The 21,988-nt window shown below is 37.2% G+C and overlaps 4 protein-coding genes across 4 annotated transcripts; 3 read left to right on the top strand and 1 right to left on the bottom strand.

Annotated features, from left to right (window-relative positions):
- The first annotated feature begins 977 nt into the window (after positions 1-977).
- Positions 978-5,328, top strand: LOC133979572 (transcription factor BTF3-like). Its single transcript, XM_062418117.1, has 6 exons — positions 978-1,031; positions 3,538-3,606; positions 3,715-3,828; positions 4,262-4,463; positions 4,562-4,621; positions 4,940-5,328. The coding sequence occupies exons 2-6, from the start codon at positions 3,538-3,540 to the stop codon at positions 4,984-4,986; spliced, it is 492 nt and encodes a 163-aa protein (XP_062274101.1). The 5' UTR covers positions 978-1,031; the 3' UTR covers positions 4,987-5,328.
- Positions 5,329-9,552: 4,224 nt separating this feature from the next.
- Positions 9,553-13,058, top strand: il12b2 (interleukin 12B 2). The gene is given in 8 exon segments (XM_062417888.1): positions 9,553-9,679; positions 9,797-9,841; positions 9,844-10,056; positions 10,313-10,415; positions 10,542-10,732; positions 11,147-11,295; positions 11,391-11,501; positions 12,915-13,058. Coding segments are annotated over 8 exon segments (1,083 nt in total).
- A 1,310-nt stretch (positions 13,059-14,368) lies between these two features.
- LOC133979200 (protease-associated domain-containing protein 1-like) lies at positions 14,369-18,640 on the top strand. Its single transcript, XM_062417671.1, has 5 exons — positions 14,369-14,547; positions 14,796-14,896; positions 15,000-15,109; positions 18,151-18,318; positions 18,438-18,640. Exons 1-5 carry the CDS (start codon positions 14,472-14,474, stop codon positions 18,556-18,558), a joined length of 576 nt encoding a protein of 191 aa, XP_062273655.1. The 5' UTR covers positions 14,369-14,471; the 3' UTR covers positions 18,559-18,640.
- Positions 18,641-20,685: 2,045 nt separating this feature from the next.
- Positions 20,686-21,573, bottom strand: LOC133978466 (rhodopsin-like). Its single transcript, XM_062416701.1, has one exon. The coding sequence runs from the start codon at positions 21,571-21,573 to the stop codon at positions 20,686-20,688; it is 888 nt and encodes a 295-aa protein (XP_062272685.1).
- Between the last annotated feature and the right edge of the window lie 415 nt (positions 21,574-21,988).

Genomic DNA, 21,988 nt, shown 5'->3' with positions numbered 1-21,988 from the left:
ACACAGCATAACAACATAACATAAAAAAGAATAATAAACAAACAAAACACAAATAAAAAACAACAATACAAGCAAAACAAAGGAGCTAAAACAACAATAACAAAATAAAGCAAAAACAATTAAAGTAATTTTTGTTTGAACATTGAATAACATAACACAATCACAGGTTTATTTCTTCACTTTAGATTATGACATAGCTACATACACTTGTAATCAGATATTCTGAGTTATAGTAGAAGTAGTATAGTAGGTCAAAAGAATATGCAGAGTTGAGGGCCTCAGAAAAGCGAGACTCCAGATCAGACCAACATTTTTGGGATATTTCACATTCAAAGAACACGTATGAGATAGTTTCTGTATAATGTTTACAAAAGGTGCAAAGATTGTTCATGAATTTACCTATCAGATATAATTAGTGGGGTAAATTGTATGTAGAATATTGATGTGAATTTCTTTAGCTTTGTTTGTGATACAGTCCTTATAAAGCAAAAGCCAAGCTCTTCTCAATTTTTGATCTCCGGAAAAACTTGACTTTGAATACTATCTTATTTCTTCTTCGAAATGATTGGCGAATATGTTTATCTGTTAGTTCAATACAATAGCTGATATATCTTTCTTTTTTTCCCCTCCATATCTTTATTTGAACAAGTATACATCAAAGTGTATACAACTACAGACTAAGAAACAGATGGAGAAAATAAAAGTAGTATAAAAATATGGAAAATAAACAATTACATAAAAATCTTGTAAAGCTTTAAAAAAAGCTGTTTTATTCATACATGCTGAGATCGGACAAATGTATCGGACAATTGTATTGCTTGATATGTTTTGTGCTGGATTAGTTTGGATCTATGAATAAATACAAATTTGGATAAAATGATAAGCAAATTAATCAAATAAAAAATTGCTTAGAGCTGATATAGCTGCAGCAGCATCCGGAACGTGAGCTACGTCAATGCGTCACTTCCGGTCCTCGCTCCTTTCTCCGAGCCTCCACCGACTGTGAGACCCGCGTGATTTCACACTCCCAGGTCAGTTCGCCTATCTGTTCACTTTATTCACGTCTTCCAACCTCTTAAAACTCACCTTTCGCAAAAAAGGGAGAAGTTGCTATAGTCGTGTCACATGTTAAACTGTTAGAAACACGCATATCATACTTTAAATGCCGCTATCAGTGTGAAGAGGCCTAAGTTAAGCTAGCTGTTTTAGCTCGGACTGCTAACTTAGCTTCACGGCACTTCAGATGTCATTATATCTGATGCTTAAAAAGTAAAATGTCTCCCACTCTGAGAGGCTGAGAGAGCAACCATGTGCTCACAGTACACATACTTATAAAATGAAGAGTGTGATATGGGATGTTAAAGGTATTCCCCCCTGCTCATAATAATAATAATAGTAATGATGATAGTAATGGCACAAGTTAGCCATTCACTTGATAACTTGTGTCTGACCTCATGCAGATCTTGAGTCGAGACTTGAGGAGTGTAGCAGCTATTTTTAAAGACATGTGAGTGACAGCTGTGCTTTCTTGTAGGCGTCCTGTCCCAAACGACTAGGGGGATTTGGGGGAGTTTCACTTTTTCCAGTTAATTGTTATTACAAAGTTAGTTTCCAGTGAAGTCACTGACTTCATGCGCTCACAGTTTTGTCAAGTACCGGTATTGGTACTCAGCAGTACTTCATTTCGGTACTTTACTCTGAATCTGTAACACCTGGAGTATTAACCAAAAATGAAATTACTGTAGTAAAAATAAATAAAAATTCCCACACTTCTTAGTTGAAATTGTTTGCCTATTCATTTTGAACATTTTAAACACAATATTAAAATATATGAAAATATGAACATATAAAAATAGACATTAAACATGCGGACAACCGCCCCAACAGTCTGACAGACCGTCATGTTTCTATCAAAGAGAATGGCTCTGAGTGCCGCCAAATCATAAATAACAAAACAAAACACATTGCCTAACCCAACAGATCCCCACTGACTCACTACAGCTAAAAAAACAACTGAAATAAACTAATTAAAAACCTTCCTGGATGCACTGATCTTACCTGTTGAAATAAAACATACTTAGACTAAACTGTCAAATCACAGCACAGTGTCGAAATATTGAATTTATGAATATAACATTTCGGGGGGCTCGCCGCCCTCAGCCATCATACAGCCTGCACAGCTACCTGCTTGTAACAGCAACCGGACGGGTACTTTACGCTGCAGCTGCACATGACCTGAGGGACCTCCACTTTCTCTATGATGAGAAGTCACATTAAAAGAAAAAAAACCCTGCTCATACCGCAGGGACGGTATGACGGAAAATGTTAGTGGTTTTGAAACCGTGACTTTTTCATCCCGTGGTATACCTTGAAACCGGTAACCGGCCCATGCCTAGTCCTGTGTCCTTGCTAGTTTGTTTCGCTGCATCAGTCTCTTTACAGGAGATCAAGATCACACATCAACATAAAATTGGATCATTTATTCATAAAAAATCATCATTCTTCTGCCATTCTAATGGACAAATGGATATAGATATTTACTACTCGAAATGTGTTTTTTTAATGAGTTTGGTAGTGCTTTGATATAATCAACATGCATTTGGAGGTGGTGAGCGTGCTCTCTCAGGTCAGTAGGTGCTGGTGTTCGCACTGTTGGAAAACTTGGCACTGAATGGAAGCGTCTCTCCACAGATAATCACATGGAGAGACGCTATAATAATGCAATATCAGGTGCATGTAAATCAGTGTGTGAGTAGAGCTTGGTGGTACATTCACACTCAATATTGACTACTAAAGTTGGGATGATATTAGTGGACTGTTCCTGAATAAGGCCAGACCGATACAGGATTTTTTTGGGCCAATACCAATATTAGGGAGTAAAAAAATGAAGATCAATATTTCAGCCGATAATCTTATATATACAGAATGTCATATTTACAATGTGGTTATGAAACACATGATATGATAAAGAGATGTTATGGAGGCTGTGATATTTTACAGTTTAACTATAAACTTTATTATATAAAGTGACATCAGTGCTGGGATAACTGAGAATTTCATAATTATACAGTAAATTCCTATAACGCATACAACAACAAAAATGTATGTAGGTATATAGTAACAGACATCCCAACTCTTCCGGAAGTTCCAGGAGTCTCCCGCATATTCATAGCGGCTCCCTGGCGCCCGCAAATTAGATCCAATCTCCCGGAATCTAGAGTGAGCGAGCAAGAGCGCGCTTTAGAGAGTGACTGTGCACATGTGTGTATGTTTGTGTGACTATAAATGCAGCGCGTGTGAGAGCAAAGCATCCACATAGCTCTGTGGTGCCGCTGATTCTCCCCCCCCCCCCCCCCCCGAAATGACTTTGCAGGTTGGGATGTCTGTAGTAAACTTGAATTAAGATCAAATATACATATTTGTCTCTGATAGTCCGATATCAGCTGACTGATATATCGGTCTGGCTCTATTCCTGAATATATTAACGTCTTTGACAAATGTTAAGTTGGTATTTAAATACATGTGTTTTTTTGTCAGATGAAGGAGTCGATAATGAACCAGGAGAAGCTCGCCAAACTGCAGGCGCAGGTCCGCATAGGCGGCAAGGTGAGTTAGAGTGAATGCAGGCAAATATTTTCAGGAAAATGTTGTTTGCTATGAGTCTGCCACTGTGTTACAGATTCATATATTATCTTTCATTATTTTGGTTTGTAGGGATCAGCCCGCAGAAAGAAGAAGGTGGTGCACAGAACAGCTACAGCAGATGACAAGAAGTTGCAGTTTTCTCTCAAGAAACTGGGAGTCAACAACATCTCCGGCATTGAGGAGGTACATAAACTTCTAGCAAAGAAACATCCTGACATCAGTGGTCATAAAATAGAAGTCCGCATTTAATAACAGAGTAAAGAATAAAGCAAGATGCAAGAAGCCAAAAAATGGACTACAACCGGTTTTGTTTTTTTCAATAGAACCACTTTATTGCTTCATTTTTGCTAACATAAGTTATAATCATGTATTTTTATTTAACTAACATTAAACTAATATTTTTATCGTTTTCCTGACAGAATTTGTCATTAATTGTATTTCACAGATAAAATAACCTTTAAACATGTTGTTCGTAGCCATTGTGTTCTATCATTGTATCATTGATACATGATTTATAATTTTGGTGTGTTCACATCAGTCTATTGTTAGAGAGATGTATTTAACGCAGACTTCCCTTTCCTTTACTTCCTGTTTTCTACTTACTTTCTTTTTTCAGGTGAATATGTTCACAAACCAAGGGACAGTGATCCACTTTAATAACCCAAAGGTCCAGGCCTCCTTGGCTGCCAACACCTTCACAATCACAGGACACGCTGAGAACAAGCAGCTCACAGAGATGCTCCCAGGAATCTTAAACCAGCTGGGGGCCGACAGTCTCACCAGCCTCAGGAGACTAGCAGAGACCCTGCCTAAGCCAAGTATGTAACACACTCTTTACTTGACCTGTTTTCATCTACTAGCAGTCTTGTTTGCTGTCTATGAACAATTTGCTGTTTGCTCTTCTTTTCCGTCATAGCTGGAGAGAACAAAGCCCCTATGGTTGCTGCTGAGGAGGAGGATGATGATGAAGTTCCAGGTAAGCAAATTTATATTTAAATTAGACTTGTATTAGTTTTGCATTCTGTAAAGTACAGCAGCATTAGAATAACCTACATTAGTAACAGCCCAGAGCAGCCAAATCTAGACGTCTGCATATATGTCTGATTTCATGGAACAAGACCTTATTAGGTTTAATATATTTAGTCTTAATGTATTTGAATTGGTTGTATTATAAATGTATAACCCAGTCAGATATTTTTTATCATATTAATGTTTTTATTTGTATGCTAAATAAATCTTAATCTTATCTTTATCTTTTACTGTTTTCTGTATCTCACCTCTCTCTTTATCCCAGATCTCGTTGAAAACTTCGATGAGGCTTCAAAGGACGAGGCAAACTAACAAACACCATCAAACATTTCAAAACTCCTTACTCACCATAATTTGATCCAGCAACATTTTGTATTTGGTCATCTCTGTTGCTGTTTTGTGACTACAAGCAGAAGCTGCCTTTTAATTGTAACCTTGTCAATCGGGCTAAAACAAGTAAAATTGACTTTTTATGGCAACTATTACCCACCATTTATGAGTTTTGCCTCATTCTGCAGTACAAGTGAAATTATTTAATTCAGTGGAATGTGCAAACCTTTATCTTTCTCACGCTGTCTCTCCTGCATTGTGATGCCCACACATCAAACATGTATTGGTGGAATTAATCATGTAATAAAGATTACATTTGAATTAGTTATATTGCTTTTTTTTTCAGTGCTCCACCTCCACTTTGTAACGCTTAAAATCATATTGCTCTGATAGTCTTATTATGATGAAACCTATGGTCCAAGTGGTTGGGTAATGAAATTCTTACTGATGGGAATGAAAAGAAAACTGAATTATTTGTTTTAATAGTTTACACTGTAAAGAGCATCTCTAGCTGGGCATCAAAAGCAGCATGTCCAACACTGGATCTGTTCTGCCACAGTGCTACTGTGTGCACTAGACAGATTTAACAGCCCAACAAGCAATCTTACATTCTTAGGCACATAAGAATGTACACACGTGGAAAAACATGAAGTGAGCGCTGTTACAAAGCCCATGTGGACAGCTGCATTGGTTAAAATGGCAATGTCTGCTGTTATATCAAAGGCAGGAACTTTACCCGAAGGGCTAAACGAGTCCCTGCCTTGGGGTAGGTACTCCATTTGGCCCCGAAAAACCCCACTTTGGTATAGCCAATCAGCACCGAGTAAACCTCAAGGCTTGAGGGTTAACAATTAAGAGGGAAATATAACTTCAAAATGAACAGAATTTGTACAAACAGGAAAAGATTTTGCATTTGGGTTTTAAAAATGTCACTTATTCTTTCTGTTGATGCCTTATCCCACTTTGATATACTCAATCAGCACTGAAATAAGTGACATTTTTAGCCCACCGTGACACATCACATGACCTTTCCTGTTTGTATGAATTCTGTTCATTTTGAAGTTATTTCCCTTTAAATTGATATCCCCCTTCTATATTCCTAAACAATTTCTGTATGTTTTGTGATAGTAGGTTATTATGAGCTTTGTACATGATTTGTGCAGTTTGGAATTTCACTATGTCTATACGTTTTAATAACTTTGACTGCGAGTGAGTGAGTATGATCCAAATAACCAATATTATGAATGACCCGTATAGCCCTTTTTTGAAGAATAGTTAGTGAATTGATTAAACTCATAGTTATTGCCCCAGATCTCAACACAGTAATTAAAATATGGTAACACGATAGAACAGTATAGGATGCGGAGTGATTTGTGATCCAGACAGTACATGTTTTGCTTTGTTTAAAACTGAAATGCCTTTGATAGTTACTTGACAAGTAACTTCCAATTTTTCAATAAAATACAGTTATTCCTGATTTTCCCAAAGGATGTTGCACTGTCCTAGTAAGAGTAGCAGGCCCAATTAATGAATTAAACAAACACTGTCAGGAGCTGCTGGTGTTTCGGTTTAACTGGTGACCGTGTTAACGGATGGCTTTTACGTAGGTGTTCTCCTAAAATGCCTTTAATTGAAGTTTAATCCCTTTTAAATACATACTCATCTGTGTGTAATATCTAAGTAACGCTAACCATTTATGTAAGTATTTGTGTTCATTCACCTCTCGTTACATATCTCGTAATGCCAGAAAGTCACCGGTTAAAACGGTCACCAATTAAACTGAAACACCGGTGGAGGCAATATTCTGCCCTTATCATGTTCCATTTGTCTCCAGTCAGTGAATATGATCTGTGTTTCATGTGTGATAGGACCTTAACAGGCTGAGTCGGGAACATGAAAGAAGTCATTGACATACATGACATTGAGCAATATATGTTTGTTGTGTGGATGTTGAAACCGCCATTGACCCCTTTATTGGAAGGCATCAATGAATTGTTGTGTTATCTGGACTGAACGGACATCAGAGCATGGTGTGCTACTGAAAAGGCATAGAAAGAAAAGGTTTTTGTGGTTTATAAATTGCAGACTGAATCATCTGGGACTTTGCAGTTTTGTCAACATATTATTTGGAAAGGAGAAGCTGAGCAACTCCAAAACAACCTTCAAACTGCAATTAACAGGGGAAGATATTTAAAAAAACAAAACTGAGATGAAAGAAAACTGAAACCACAGTTCATAGAATGCATTACTAATTTCTTTTTATCACACTATGATTAACAATAATATCAAGTCAAACTCTCTGGTAGAATAATGTATCTAATACACTTAACATCGCCACATTTACTGTAAATTACCCGTATTACACATTCTGCTTTCTAAAATTAGATCAACTGGTACATTTACTTAAATAAATACATGCATTCGGTGAAAGACGTTATTGGAGTATATTAAGTTCTTCTCTACAGTGGCTGCGTGAGTTAGACCTATTAGACTTTTTGAGGAACTGAGAGATGATCAAATGGAATTTTAGTTTACACACTTAGTAACAATAAACATGTGCATGAGAATTGACACTGAATGGAAAATGTCTTTTCGTGAAACAGGAACCTGTGGTGTGTGTGTGTGTGTGTGGGGGGGGGGGGGGGATCTGTCCTGTCATAGGCTCTAATGGGGACAAATTTCAGACTTAAAAGCAATTAATTGGGGATGACTTGTCCATTAAGGGTCAAAAGCTGCATCCCAAATTGTGAAAAACCTAATTCTTGAGTAAATCTCCAGGAAATGAATGCAACTCTATGTACTGTTCCATTGTAGGAAAGATTAAACGAGATGATAAGCAAATGAGTAAAATGTGTTTTCTCAGAGTGACCAACTGTAAATGTCTGTTTTTCTTAGCTGACCTTTGGCAAATAAATACCCCATTAAATGACTAATATGCAGGGAAAGTCCTGTTATCTTGATGTTGGGTCTCCCTCTTTTCAAGTGTGAAAGTGTGCCCCCAATGCTCTTGAACTTTGTCGCTACAAAATGTCCTCACAATGGTGTGATGAAGAAATGAAAGGTTCAGCTTTGGCCAAGAAAATGAAGAAATAACCAGTCTAATATTACGGGTCAGGTATAGGTGTTGCATTAGATAAGATTATAAATGTTTGGATATACATGTGCCCACTTTTCTTCACTATATACACATTGTTATGGAGAATTTGTTTGTCAATGGTTAACCTCATCAGTGGAGAAAGTGCTCAGGAGCCAGGGATGTCTCACACTGAAAATGTTTATTGAAACTCAGCCTAGAAAAATCAAAGTATTATCAATAAACCGTCTGATGCATGATACCACCACAACTCTTAGGAAACTGTCCCCATGAATAGTCTTTAAGCCTTCACAAATATAACCATAAATACTCTATGTCCATAAATGGTTATACTCAGTCCATCTACAGTAATGGAATTTTCGGTCTATTTGTTCATTATTCTACAAACAAGGAAACACAATTACCCATCTGTGGGTTTAGCTGTGTCACACTAAACCATAGACAGTAGACAGTTGCCTTCACAGTTGCCTTCACTGTCTCAAAGAGAGACAGTATTGTCTCCCTGCCAAGATGATAGTGTGTGTGTGTGTGTGTGTGTGTGTGTGTGTGTGTGTGTGTGTGTGTGTGTGTGTGTGTGTGTGTGTGTGTGTGTGTGTGAGAAAAAAAGGGGATGAGAAGGGTTTTGTAGGCAGAATGTATGTAGAGGTTGGATAAAAGAGTGACACTGCATCTATGCAACTATAGAAAGTAATTAATTGAAGGCAGAATGTATGTAGAGGTTGGATAAAAGAGTGACACTGCAACTATGCAACTGTGTGGGTGTGTGTGTCTCGGGGGGGGGGGGGGGGGGGGTGTAGTTCAGCTTAAATGCTAAGGGCAGCCCCACTTTGAATTTTGACTTGCAAAACAGTATGCTCTTATCAGTTACTACATCAGTACTACATTCTCACCCCCTCCCTCGAAACTGTAGCAACAGCAATGGTCCCAATGGTGACGATATAGTAATATGCTTGCTATAAAACGCTGAAGTAGATGCCATGCAATCATCACAACTCGGCTGAACTTCTGCACTTGGTATTTTTATCGCTTCAGAGTTATTTAATCAGAATGGTAAGTGCAGGACATTTGATGCTTGTATGTATATTTTTTTTATTGTAGCCTATGTATTATCAGGTAAATTACTGTGGTATTTGATAGGAAATGTTACAATAGGATTTAAATTACCAGCTTTGCTATTCTTCTATAAATCAATTAATCAAACTTTATTTATATAGCACCTTTCATACCGACTAGTGTAGTTCAAAGTGCTTTACAGTTGCATGATTGACAAGCTGATAACACAGAACAAGTCACAAAGTAAAATAATAATAATGATTATAATAAAAATCTTAAGACAAAACTAGTTTTAATTGTTACAACAATTGAAGTTACTCTTGAGCAGATTTTTATTGTGTTTCTCCATTGAAGATCATTTGCAAATGAAGAGATAATTACTGTTTTAATGAGAATAATGGATGATTGTCAATAATTTGCTCCCTCTCTGTCACACCATCCCTCAGCAGACTTTGTCAGTATGGATATTTGGGCTTCTGTCCATCAGCCTCACAGGAGCACATGGACTCAACCACTTTCCAAAAAATTGTATGTCATCTTAATCATAGTTCACAAATTCTTAATTTATTATTCTTCCCATATCTCTACATGTTTTACTTGAATGAACAATATGTGTGTTGTGTGTTTGTACTTGTCTGTCTGTAGTTGTAGTAGCAAAAAGGAATGACGCAAATTCAGTCACACTGACCTGCGGAAGTCCAGCGGAGATGTCGTGTGGAAGTTTGAGGGTGATGAGCTGGAGGACGGCGATTATGAGGACAATTTACTGAAGAACGGTACAAATCTGAGAGTGACCGAAGTAGATACACCCATTTTGGGAGAATACAGCTGCTGGAGTGGAGGAGAGATGTTATCATCAACTTATCTGCTGCTGGAGGCTGAGGATGAGGATGAAGATGAGTTAGGTAAGATGCTCTTGTGAAATAAAACATATTTTCTCCCTCATGTTTTTAGAAATGACAGAAGTCATAAATTCAGGAACTTGTCTTAAGAATCTCTACATAACTGCGTGGGTGGAGCCTTCCTCTTAGCTATTAGCTCAAAATTATGACCCCAGAAGTTTTGACACATACTGAGACACAGCTGTAATCAGTAAAGTACAGTCATATTTTATCCTCATTGTTTTCATTGTTGCACTCACATTGTTGTGTTTCTTTATAGATTCTTTCATCAATTGTCGGGCAAAGTCTTATGACTGTAAGTTCACCTGTGCCTGGACCCGCAATGAATACACAGCAGTGCGTCTTGGACTGGGCCATGACTGGTAAAAAAAACCCAAAAAAACAACACAAAATACAGATCACAGTAAAGAGGCTAAAACTATTGCTATATAGTATATTGAAATAGAACAAGTATCAGTAACTTTTGTCACTCTGTGTCTGCCCTCTAGTTATGAAGGTGGGAAGTTGTGTCATTGGGTCACCAGCAGTCAGCAGCTCCTGAATGGGGGATTCCAGTTTGAGCTATCCCACTCTCTCTCACCCTACGCTGAGGAAAGCACCATGCTTGAACTGACTGCTGAGGCAATCATTGACTTCTCCATCCACCGCACGACCAAGAGATTTTATCTCAGAGACATCGGTAAGATAAGTGAAACTGAGCTATATTAAAGGCATTCAGCAGAAGATTATCAAGATTTGAAGTAAAGAGCACTTCTTTCAAATATCACTAATTACGCAGTTCATGAAGTAAATAACGAATTAAATCAGATACACAGAATTACTGTTTGGTTCAGATAACTTATTGTTGAGTGAAGTTAACTTTCTTAAGTAGATACAAGGCCCACTCTACATATTATTTGAAACTATAACTACGAAGAAATATATGCAAAATTAAATGTTTTTCAAATGGATGGTAAAAATTACAAAAAAAAAACTACTTTAGCAAATATTTCAACTTAACATTAGTAATGCCTCTCTGTAAACAAATGCGATTATGATTTTTGTCTTAAACCATTTAATTAATTTATTTTATGCATTTTTTTCTTCTCTCCAGTTCAACCAGATAGTCCCCAGATTGTCAAGTGTCAGGAAGTGGACCAGGACCTGAATGTGACCATTGATCCACCAACCAGCTGGTCCACTCCTCACAGCTTCTTCAGTCTGGAGCATGAGATTGAATACGTGTTGAAAGATGATGGCAAGGTACACATGTGCACTGATTCTTGATGACCACTTTATGACTATCTTCCTGTCCATCAAATTTGAGTTTTCTTACTGTGCAACCTCTCTGACTTCAGACTGGACGTTCCTCATCTGCTTTGATACCGAAGAGGATCAGCAAGCTGAGAGTTCGTTCCAGAGACCCGCTGGTTTTCTCAACCTGGAGCCAGTGGACTGCCTGGAAAAATGTAACCCACTGATTTTGTCTGCATGCACCACTGTCTGCTCTTTTACTCACTTCTTTCTTACATGCGTGTCCTTGTATGTCCTTTTACCCACTGTGACACTATGTGTTTCTGACTGACAAGCATACATTGATGGCCAGGAGATAACACAGCAAATAACACAGAGATTAAAACGTTTAAAGTTTTGTTTTATAATCAAAGATAATTACATCAACCTGTAATTCTTATTTATTTTATAAATGGATACCCTTAATATATTTAATTTTCTTACATTATTTAAATATTATTTATTTTTTACATTTTTATTATTAATTTAAACTGCAAAAAACTCAGCTAATAATATTCTAGATTCTCTGTAAATGTGAGGGGAAAGCACTACTATTTCTCAATTTCTAAATATAGAAGTTGCTCTAGACATGAATTTTTATTTTGTTTTGTTTCTTAGTAATGATCATCAGATGGTTATCTTATGTCTTGACCATAAAAGCTACATAACCACATGAATCAGAACTATAATTAACATTCCAGCTCATAGAGTCCACCTCAGTCTGCATTTCAGCCAGACTTTCATACGTCATGTTTTTTGTCCCTGTTATTTCTGTAAATGTGTTGGCGTTTCTGTGTATCTTGGTGGTTTTACACTGTAGTCAAACAAAGGTCTATTAAAAGAGCTTTGCATCTACTGCCTTTTATATGTTCCTTCTTTTGTGTTGTTCATGTTATGTGTACATTTAGTTAGCAGACAGAAACTCCCATACAAAGTACATCAATTAATACTTTTTTATTAAATTTGGTACTATCACGTCTTTTGGTTTAAAAAGTAAAGTTTTTTTAAAAAGTAAAATCCAACATGTTATAAAAACTGAATTGTTTTACACTCAGGCAGTAAGACAAGCTAACAACTTGACTCTTTCTCAGTGGCTGTGAGCATTGCGATTCAAGATTACGAAATCTTAATTTCCAATTTTCTTTCGTAATTACAATTTAGAAAATTGTCACATTAGCGGATACATTTTGCAATGTATTATTCAATGAAGCTGGTGGACATGTCAAAAGCCAAACATAAAGTGTTACATTTGGTTTGGACACTCCCAAATACCAAAATGTGAAATCAATGTATTTGCTGCTGAAAATATGTTTCTCTGAGAGCCTGATCCCACATAAGACACCTGGAGTAGAGCTTACTTCTTTAAGTCTCTGTTATGCAGAGAAGTAACATGCTGCAGTGTGAAAGAAACTGAAAGTGCCTAACCAGTAACTGGTAAGTACTGTTATAGGAGTCATTCTTGATATTTATGGCCAGAACTTGCAGCCACAAATGAATTTTACATATTTAATGTTATGAGACTTAAAGAATTGCTGAATCTCATATCTTGTCATTATGTCAGACCCTAATCTGTCGTCAACTCGTTGCAGGTGATCACAGGAAAAACGAAGCTTTGCAAATGCAAAAAGAGAAACAAATATTGCTGTCCAGAGTTGCCATCTGGATACTTGAAACACTGCCAGAAAAGGAAGAAAAAAGGGAAACAGGTCCTAAATGAAGTCGGGCATTTTTGAAAGAGTATGTTAAAAAATAATCATTTATTGCAACTATGATTGTGTGGGTATACAAAGTACAAACACCCCTTGTTTGGGAGTACTGGAAAAATATTTTGATGTATATATATTAAGTAATTAAGTAACTAAAATATATATTCAGTAATTAAACTGCACTTTTGATTTTTTTTTTACTTGAACAAAGACTACATTGTGGATGGTAAGGATTTCCAGCTGGATTTCTGAATTTTTAAATGGAAGAAAGCATGATTTCATGTCATTCGCACACAACCTAAATGTCCGTCACTTGTGTTTTTTGTGACTTACACTCAGTGCAAGTTTATCAGGTATATCTAATTGCAGATACAGACACAGTTTAATGCAAAAGCCTTGCAATAAATCCTACCTTCACAAATGCTTAAAGTTTTGTTAAAACTTCATTATTATGATGATTATTTAATGGATGCCTCTTTGAATATTACCCATGAAAATAAACCTTCATGTTACATATACATCTAATGTCTTGTACTTTTGAACATAAAGCAAGTACCTTTGTGTCCAACAACATCAAATTATCATCAAACAAGCAATTTGTGCAAAAGCTGCAGGGTTAACTGCTTTATGCACAATTTTAATTGACAATTTGTAGCAACTGATGATAGGACCTTAAAGTTGGCCTTGCAATGCTTGTTATCCAATCTTGATACCTTGTGTTCATGAGACAATATTTAAGACCTTCATTACAGTATTGTACATACATGCATTTTGACATGTCACAGTAGGAAAAGGGTGTAAATATTAACTGTTAAAAAAATCTGGTATTATGTAGTATGGACCCCTATTTGATTCAAAATTAAATTGATAAACAAGTTCATTACTATGAAATATGTATCTATTATTATGAAATATTTGATATTATTATGAAATATGTTTCTATAATTATGAAGTATGTATCCATTATTATAAAGTATGTATCCATTATTATAAAAAATATAATATAGTTTATTTCATAATACCGTTTTACAGAATGGCTTTTTATTCCAAAATGCAATTTTACAGTAGAATTACTTTTTGCCATTGGGTTGGATTTACACGCTCTTTGTCTGATCCTTCTCTGCTCTATGGCAATAAACTATGTTATAGTGAAAATAAGATAGATTAAATTATGATGATATCATATTTCATAAAAATGAACACATATATTTCCTTATAATTAACCTATTTATGAATTGTATGTTTAATCAAATGGGGCCCAGCAGCTCATTTTGCTCCTGAACCGCGTAGCACCGGCCGTACAACATGCGCATGCGTGTGAGAAAACGAGCGCGGAAGTGGCTGCTGAACTGCTGCCGAGTTGTTTACAGCTACATATGGTCAGATATCAAGCCACGCTGAAAACTACTTTATATAAGGATCTCTACAGATGTCTTGAACATGGCAAAGGTTATTCGGACAACAGCTTTGGTTTTATTCCTCTGGAGTGTTTTCATGCAGTTCAGTCGCATGTCAGGTGAGTCTGAGGAGGTAGCTGCGACTTCACATCAAATGTAGCTGAAGGTCGGCTATCTGAGGGGATTAAAAGCATGCTGAGTTCTTTGTTATAGTGTGTGTATTCGTCATTTGTTATTTTTGTAGAGACGTAACAGCTGTGTCATAGTTCTTATGAATTCCTTAGTATCCTGTGGTTAACCCCAATAGTTATTCATGTCCCTGGTGAGACGGGCTGCTGAGTGTTTCTTCTTTATGTACTTCCTCCAGGTCTTGGAGTCAATGAACTTTTGTATTTCCGAGTCATCAGTCCAGAGGACATAGGTTACATCTTCAGCGCAGCACCTGCTAAAGACTTTGGAGGAGACTTTGTGAGTACCTTGCCCTCGTCTGGATTTTATTTGTTGCCTCAAAGACACACATGTACACTCACCATGTAATCACATTCTTCTCCTTCTCTCCTCCTATATCCAGACGTCATCATACGATGAGATTTTCCTGGTGCCAGCAGACCCAGCAGATGGCTGTTCAGACCTGAAGGACAGAGAAATCATCCAGGGACAAGTCATTCTAGTGGAGAGAGGGTACGCACATGTGTCTTATAACCATACTCTACAGTCACAAGACACCTCATTGGGCTATTCTACATTTATGAAGTTTATACATTTTTGGTTTTTGTTAACATTGTCAAAAAGTGATAAATATACTTTATTTTGTATTACTGAGGTCGTACTAAGTGGTGGTGGTGTACTGAGGTGCATTATATTGAATGTTGGTCCTAATGTTTTGCCCCTCTCATGTCTGTTAATGGAGTGGACAAAATATTAGGAACACAATTCAATATAATGCACCCTAATACATCACCATCACCCACTATGACCTCAATAATAAACATAAAGTAGAATTATCACCTTTCTCACAATGTCATCAAAAATTGAAAATGTATAAGCTTCATAAATGTAGAATTTAAAGCAGAGCTGTTGTATTGTATTAAATTACATTACACAGGTGTATCTAATAAAAAGGCCAGTGAGTGGATATGTGCACCTATACCAGCAATGCTCAGATGATTTACACACAAACCAGTGGTGAAAAACTGGAACTGAAATCTTGGGTGGGGACATTTAGTATGGACTAGGTGGGGAAGGAGGTACCTTGAAGCTGTGGCCTGAGATAAAGCTTGAGGAAATGACAAGACAATGACATAAGCTTAGGTGTGCTTGAATGTATATTAGTCTTTCTTGACCAGAGTTCATCATGTGTCCTGTTTGAGGGTCAGCACCGATTATTACAGGTGGCTCTTTGTTGCTGTTTGTCTAAAACTAAGATTTGACTTCAACCTGTAGGCCTCTTAAACATGCGTTACTGTTTCAGTTGCAGCCTTACAAACAGAATTGCATTAATAATTAAGAGAGACCTAACAGATTGTTAAAGTCCCCTTCTCCTCCAAAAAAAATATGTTTTTCTTCTTGTGCTTACAGTTGACTTTTTGACCTTCACTGTGCAGAATGATGTACAGTGCATCCGGAAAGTATTCACACCCCTTCAGTTTCCCCACATTTTGTTAAGTTACAGCCTTATTCCAAAATGGATTAAATTCCTTTTTTTGTCATCAATTTACACACAATACCCCATAATGACAAAGCGAAAAAGGTTTTTTTTAGAAATGCAAATTTATTCAAAATAAAAACTGAAATATCACACATAAGTATTCACTACCTTTACTCAGTACTTTGTTGAGGCACCCTTGGCAGCGATTACAGCCTCAAGTTTTCTTGGGTATGAAGCTACAAGCTTGGCACACCTGTATTTGGGGTATTTCTCCCATTCTTCTCTGCAGATCCTCTCAAGCTCTGTAAGGTTAGATGGGGAGCGTCACTGCTCAGCTATTTTCAGATCTTTCCAGAGATGTTCAATTGGGTTCAAGTCTGGGCTCCTGCTGGGCCACTCAAGGACATTCACAGACTTGTCCCGAAGCCACTCGTTCATTGTCTTGGCTGTGTGATTAGGGTCGTTTTCCTGTTTGAAGGTAAACCTTTGCCCCAGTCTGAGGTCCTGAGCGCTCTTGAGCAGGTTTTCATTAAGTATCTCTCTGTACTTTGCTCTGTTCATCTTTCCCTCGATCCTGACTAGTCTCCCAGTTCCTGCCGCTGAAAAACATCCCCACAGCATGATGCTGCCACCACCATGCTTCACCGTAGGGATGGTATTAGCCAGGTGATGAGAGGTGCCTGGTTTCCTCCAGACGTGACGCTTGGCATTCAGGCCAAAGAGTTCAATCTTGGTTTCATCAGACCAGAGAATCTTGTTTCTCATGGTCTGAGAGTCCTTTAGGTGCCTTCTGGCAAACTCCAAGTGGGCTGTCGTGTGCCTTTTACTAAGTAGAGGGGTCCGTCTGGCCACTCTCATAAAGGCCTGATTGGTGGAGTGCTGCACAGATTTTCTCCCATATCCACAGAGGAACGCTGGAGCTCTGTCAGAGTGACCACCTGACCTCAATTTTGAGTGTCATAGCAAAGGGTGTGAATATTTATGTGCGATATTTCAGTTTTTATTTTTAATAAATTTGCAATAAGTTCTAAAAAAACGTTTTCGCTTTGTCATTATGGGGTATTGTGTGTAGATTGATGAGGGGAAAAAAATGTAATCCATTTTGGAATAAGGCTGTAACATAACAAAATGTGGGGGATGTAAATACTTTCCGGATGCACTGTCGGTGTAAAGTTCGATACTTGAAGGCTTTTTCACATTAATTTGTGGAAGACAAAGTTTCTCGGTGCTCACTGAAATTGATTTTAAGTGGTGGGCCTGCGATCATGATTTGTGACATTACAACTAGTTTGGAAGTCAGTCCTGGTACAATTTTCAACTTATGAAAGTGTGACGTGGAAACTTGAAGCCTCCACTGCACATTCATTGAAAGTAGACTTTACAGTGAAGTAGGAGATATCTTGTGTCCAGCAGTTAAACTTCTGAGATGAAATATATTTACATATTATTTATAGGGAGTGAAGGAGGATAATTGAAAAGATAATTGAACTTTTTTTGTGGAAAAACCATATTAAACACACACTTTTGTTTCAAGCCGAGTATATTTGTATCTCTTAATATATGTCTGGTGGGGATCTTTAAGATTCTTCATCTGCACCATATGCCATGTTGAATCTCCAGTGTAAAAACAGAACTGCAGCCACCATTAATCATGATGGCAAAATATAATAAAAATAATCTTGTTGAATCAAGTATGAGATCCGTATAAAAACTACAATTACAGACATGTGTTCTTGTGTGAACAGCGACCACAATATATTTACCCATGACCAATAGTCTAGTGTGATATGAGAGGTCAAATGCAGGTTAAACCTGTGTTCAGTATCCAGTGTCATACTCATCAGGGTTTGAGTGTGAAGCTGTTTTAATCATTCTGAGTTTGCAGTTGAAGCAATGCCGCTTCTACCTTTGTGGGAGACTTTGACATTTGGGAACATTTTACTGATTAGGTACGTCACATTGTCTGTAAAACACATGAGACATTGAAAGAATCAGTCACTGGGACAATCACAGAATCGATTTGTTTGCAATTTTTGAGATTGTGGCTCACTTCATTTGTATTTCTGTGTTCCAGAAGTTGCTCCTTTGTACAAAAGGCCCGAAATGTGGAGGAAGCAGGTGGCAAAGCTGTTTTGATTGCTGATAACGTGGTGGACAATGACAGTCAGTACCTTGATATGATCACTGATGGAAGCACGGCCAAACCAAGCATACCTGCTTTATTCCTGCTGGGACGTGATGGGTAAGAGAGACGCAGACACACGAAAAAGATACAGACATACAGACCTGTTTTGTTTTATATGAAACTTGATATAATTTGTTTTGGGACATGACAGGTGTTTTTTGTCCCATGTATTTTAGGATGATGATCAAACGGTCACTTCAAAGACAAGCACTGCCATGGGCTGTCATTTCCATTCCTGTCAATGTTTCCTCTTTGGCCTCCTTCCCACTCAAGCAGCCCCCGTGGACATTGTGGTAGAAATGACGCACAACCTCATCCATTTCCTCATATCGATGCATATTCTGTCATTGGAAAATAAACTCACAGCCTAACAGGGAAATTATTTGGTTGTGGTTAAATAAATTCACACCCACTATTGGTGAACATGTCGCCATGCTGTATGTACACATGGATTACAACACTCTTATACACAGCCAGAGGCATGTGGACCAAAACTTTTAGTGTTCAAATGGACTCTTTGCTAGAGAGAATGAACTCAGCAGAAACTATGTCCATAGAATGTCATTGTTCAGCTGAAGTTAACTGAATTAACCAGTGATATTTTTTTGGGGGGATTATAAATCTATCTTGTTCAGAGTTGTGTACACATGATCTGTTGGTTGCGACTGAGTTTTGAAACTGGAAAATACAATGCATACACATACAGATGGAAATGCAGCCTGTTTTCATCTTGTCTTAGTGCGAGCTGTTGCATTAGACCATAGTGGCTAAGAAAAGGAGAAATATACAAAGAAAATATGATATAATATATGAATATGGTAAATTAATATAAAAAGAGATTTTTTGAATAAAAAATCATTTATTGACTTTTTATGGTACGCATTTGTACATCTTTTAAAAAGCACACACATATGTTTTATGCCTGAAGCCTAATCACCCAGAGTGCTGTAGTAGTAGCCCCCTTTTTTCTTTTTTTTCTTTTTCTGATTTTTAAACTCCTGATCCATACAAATGAGCAGTTTGGATAATATAATTGACACAATGTGATGTCTGTGAAACAAATGGGCACAAAGTTACAACGATAATCAATAACAAGAGGTCTGACAAATAGATACAAAATGAAAATGAATAAAATACAAAAAGTAAATAATTTAAAGACATCTGTTGTTTGCTACCCAAAGTGACCTGTAAGTAGGTAGGGAGTAAATGAGCATTGCGACACTGAATTGCATATATTCTCATTGTCATCATACAATTTTAATTTTAAATTGTATTATTCTCATGTATTATTGTAATCTGCATACCACCAAGAAGAGCTGAGGTGATGCAGCAGCTAAAAGGGAATCTGAATTAACAAACAACCATTTTTTTTGCCATCCACCAAAAATAAGTCCTGCTAAAGGATGGGGATATTTAAGTATTTTTGTTGTATTGCAAAGAATGTTGATACTTATCACACAGTAGGATGCAGCTAAAACACAAGGTCAGATCTGAATTTTGCCAAATTTCTTATTTCTCTTGGCAGAAAATACAGTGGCTATTTGAAGTCTTTAAGTATCTTTTCCTTCATGGAGTAAAACGCGCAGCTGATAGCCCATGACACATTTAATTCTGCAGTCTTTTCAGATAGCTTTTTACAAGAAATATATAGCATATGAATAAAATTGAAGTATATGAAAAGTTATTTATTTTATCCTTTTTCACTTTGAGAAGAAAAAATGAAAAAAACATGGTGCTGTATTTATATATATATATTATTTATACTTAACTATTGGATTTAAAGTAGAAACTTGCATAAGAGAAGTTTGTAAGGGGCTAGAAAAGCACGTTGGCCAATTTACATATTCGTGTTTCACGTGGCAAATAGGAATAATAAAGGCAATGAATTTGAGTTTAAATGTTACTGCCATATAATGTAAAAAAAACATTACCTTGATCGTGTCAAAGTTAATTTACATAATAATAAATGCAGACAAAAGATCTCAGTGGTTAACATTAAGATTATCAGCAATTATTGTTGCCATAGACTATAAGAAGAATGTGGTGTTTTCTCCATCAACATAAAATATTTGTGGACTTAGATTTTTATTAGATTGCAAATCAGTAATACATGTATAATAACATTTCAAATTAGAGTATATTATTTAGGTCAGATGGACGAAACTTCCTGTGACAAATCAACAATTAAATCATGTGAAAGATACCTCTCTGAGTGCTACACAGTTTTAAAAACGGATTAAAAAATTGTCAAGGTGTAAAAAACATCCTGTCCGCGGAGTTCCTACTTCCATGACTCTCTGGCATCTTTCTTCCCAGGACGGGAGCCGACTCTGAGGAAAGGTTATAGAGAATTTACTGCATGAGTGGATAACAATCACGGTGTGTATTTGGCAGTGAGGTGTATGCGTGTTTCCCTACAGTGTTTTACCTCCTCTTACATCTCGGGCACACTCTGCCCCACACTGTCTTCACCGTGGCTTCTCTCAGAGCCGGACTGCCCCACAGGTACACTGACGGTGTGCACACAGCGTTGAAACGAGCCATGATGGCGAAAAGATTAGTGGCTTCATTCCTAAATGTCAGCCCTCCTCCTGCCACAAATCTGATTATGATATTAACAAAAGAAGGGCCCCACAACACCAAGAAACTTATGACAACAAAAATAATGATTCTCAGTGATTCCTTCTTGCTTTCTTTGTCTGCGCTGGGAGGGTCTCTGGCAACCTGGAATCTGGCAACAACATACAGTTTGATAGTCATGACCACTTTGGTGAGCACAATTAGTTGTAAGAAGACGATGCTGAACACGTACAGCTGTATCGATTTAGAAAGTGGCAACAAATTCCTGGCGAGCAAGTGAGCAAAGCTGTAAATCCAGCAGTAAATGTTAATGCCTATGACAACATGCCGTGTGATGAAGCGGCTGTAGATGAATGGGTGGCACACAGCTAAGTATCTGTCAAACTGTGCGAACAAAAACGTCAATATATTGACCCCTAGAATTGAAGGCAAAACATTATAAGTTCCATTTCTAGAAGGGTATCCCTCCTGAACATCAAACAAACCAAGATAATACACTGAAAAGCCAACCAGCGTGTCACAAATACTCGTGTTTAGCATGAAAATAAACCTATTTTGAAGGCGCAGCGCTTTTGTGGCCAAGATGCAAATGACTACTGTGCCAGCTACGAGAACAGTAGCAGTAGCGAATAAGATCTGGAAAATAAAGATAAAATAATCCTCAGGACTGTCGAAGTCCACCGAGAGAGGCACTCCTCCAGTCACAGGGTCTGTTATGTTGGAAATGGGCATTGTTTATGCTCAAAGGCTTCCTAAATGCACATCTTTATTTATAAGCAGAACCTAATGTGTTGTGAAGTCACCAGCCTCTCTTGGGATGATATGAGCAATCTTATGATTGTGTTTATGTTGCACTTTAAAAATATTCCCATCAAATCTTCATATTTTTAATATTCCTTTACATGCTGCACATTGTGTTTTAATCTGCTTTTGTTGTGCTGCTGTAATTTGTATGCTTACAAACAGTTCAGGATCATTATGCTGCAATGATATATAAACCAATCAGGGCTGTAACTAAAAACTATTGTCTTAATCTTGATGAATTGATTAACCATTTAGTGATAAATGACAACGTTTCTCAAAGCAGAAGGTGCAATCGAAATGTCGTGTTTTGTCCACAACCTAACGCCATTCAATACACCGTCAC

This window comes from Scomber scombrus, chromosome 4 (assembly GCF_963691925.1).
Source record: "Scomber scombrus chromosome 4, fScoSco1.1, whole genome shotgun sequence".
Classification (NCBI taxonomy): Eukaryota; Metazoa; Chordata; class Actinopteri; order Scombriformes; family Scombridae; genus Scomber; species Scomber scombrus.
The sequence above is the reverse complement of the archived record's forward strand: the minus strand, read 5'-3'. Positions and strand labels throughout refer to the sequence as shown.

What these genes read in the sequence shown, in the direction of transcription:
- LOC133979200 (XM_062417671.1), top strand. Translation starts at nt 14,472, where the DNA reads ATGGCAAAGGTTATTCGGACAACAGCTTTGGTTTTATTCCTCTGGAGT. An exon ending in GCAGTTCAGTCGCATGTCAG is followed by an intron (nt 14,548 to 14,795) that starts GTGAGTCTGAGG and finishes TACTTCCTCCAG; the next exon opens with GTCTTGGAGTCAATGAACTT. An exon ending in TTCCTGCTGGGACGTGATGG is followed by an intron (nt 18,319 to 18,437) that starts GTAAGAGAGACG and finishes CATGTATTTTAG; the next exon opens with GATGATGATCAAACGGTCAC.
- LOC133978466 (XM_062416701.1), bottom strand. Translation starts at nt 21,573, where the DNA reads ATGCCCATTTCCAACATAACAGACCCTGTGACTGGAGGAGTGCCTCTC.
- LOC133979572 (XM_062418117.1), top strand. Translation starts at nt 3,538, where the DNA reads ATGAAGGAGTCGATAATGAACCAGGAGAAGCTCGCCAAACTGCAGGCG. An exon ending in AGGTCCGCATAGGCGGCAAG is followed by an intron (nt 3,607 to 3,714) that starts GTGAGTTAGAGT and finishes TTTGGTTTGTAG; the next exon opens with GGATCAGCCCGCAGAAAGAA. An exon ending in GGATGATGATGAAGTTCCAG is followed by an intron (nt 4,622 to 4,939) that starts GTAAGCAAATTT and finishes TCTTTATCCCAG; the next exon opens with ATCTCGTTGAAAACTTCGAT.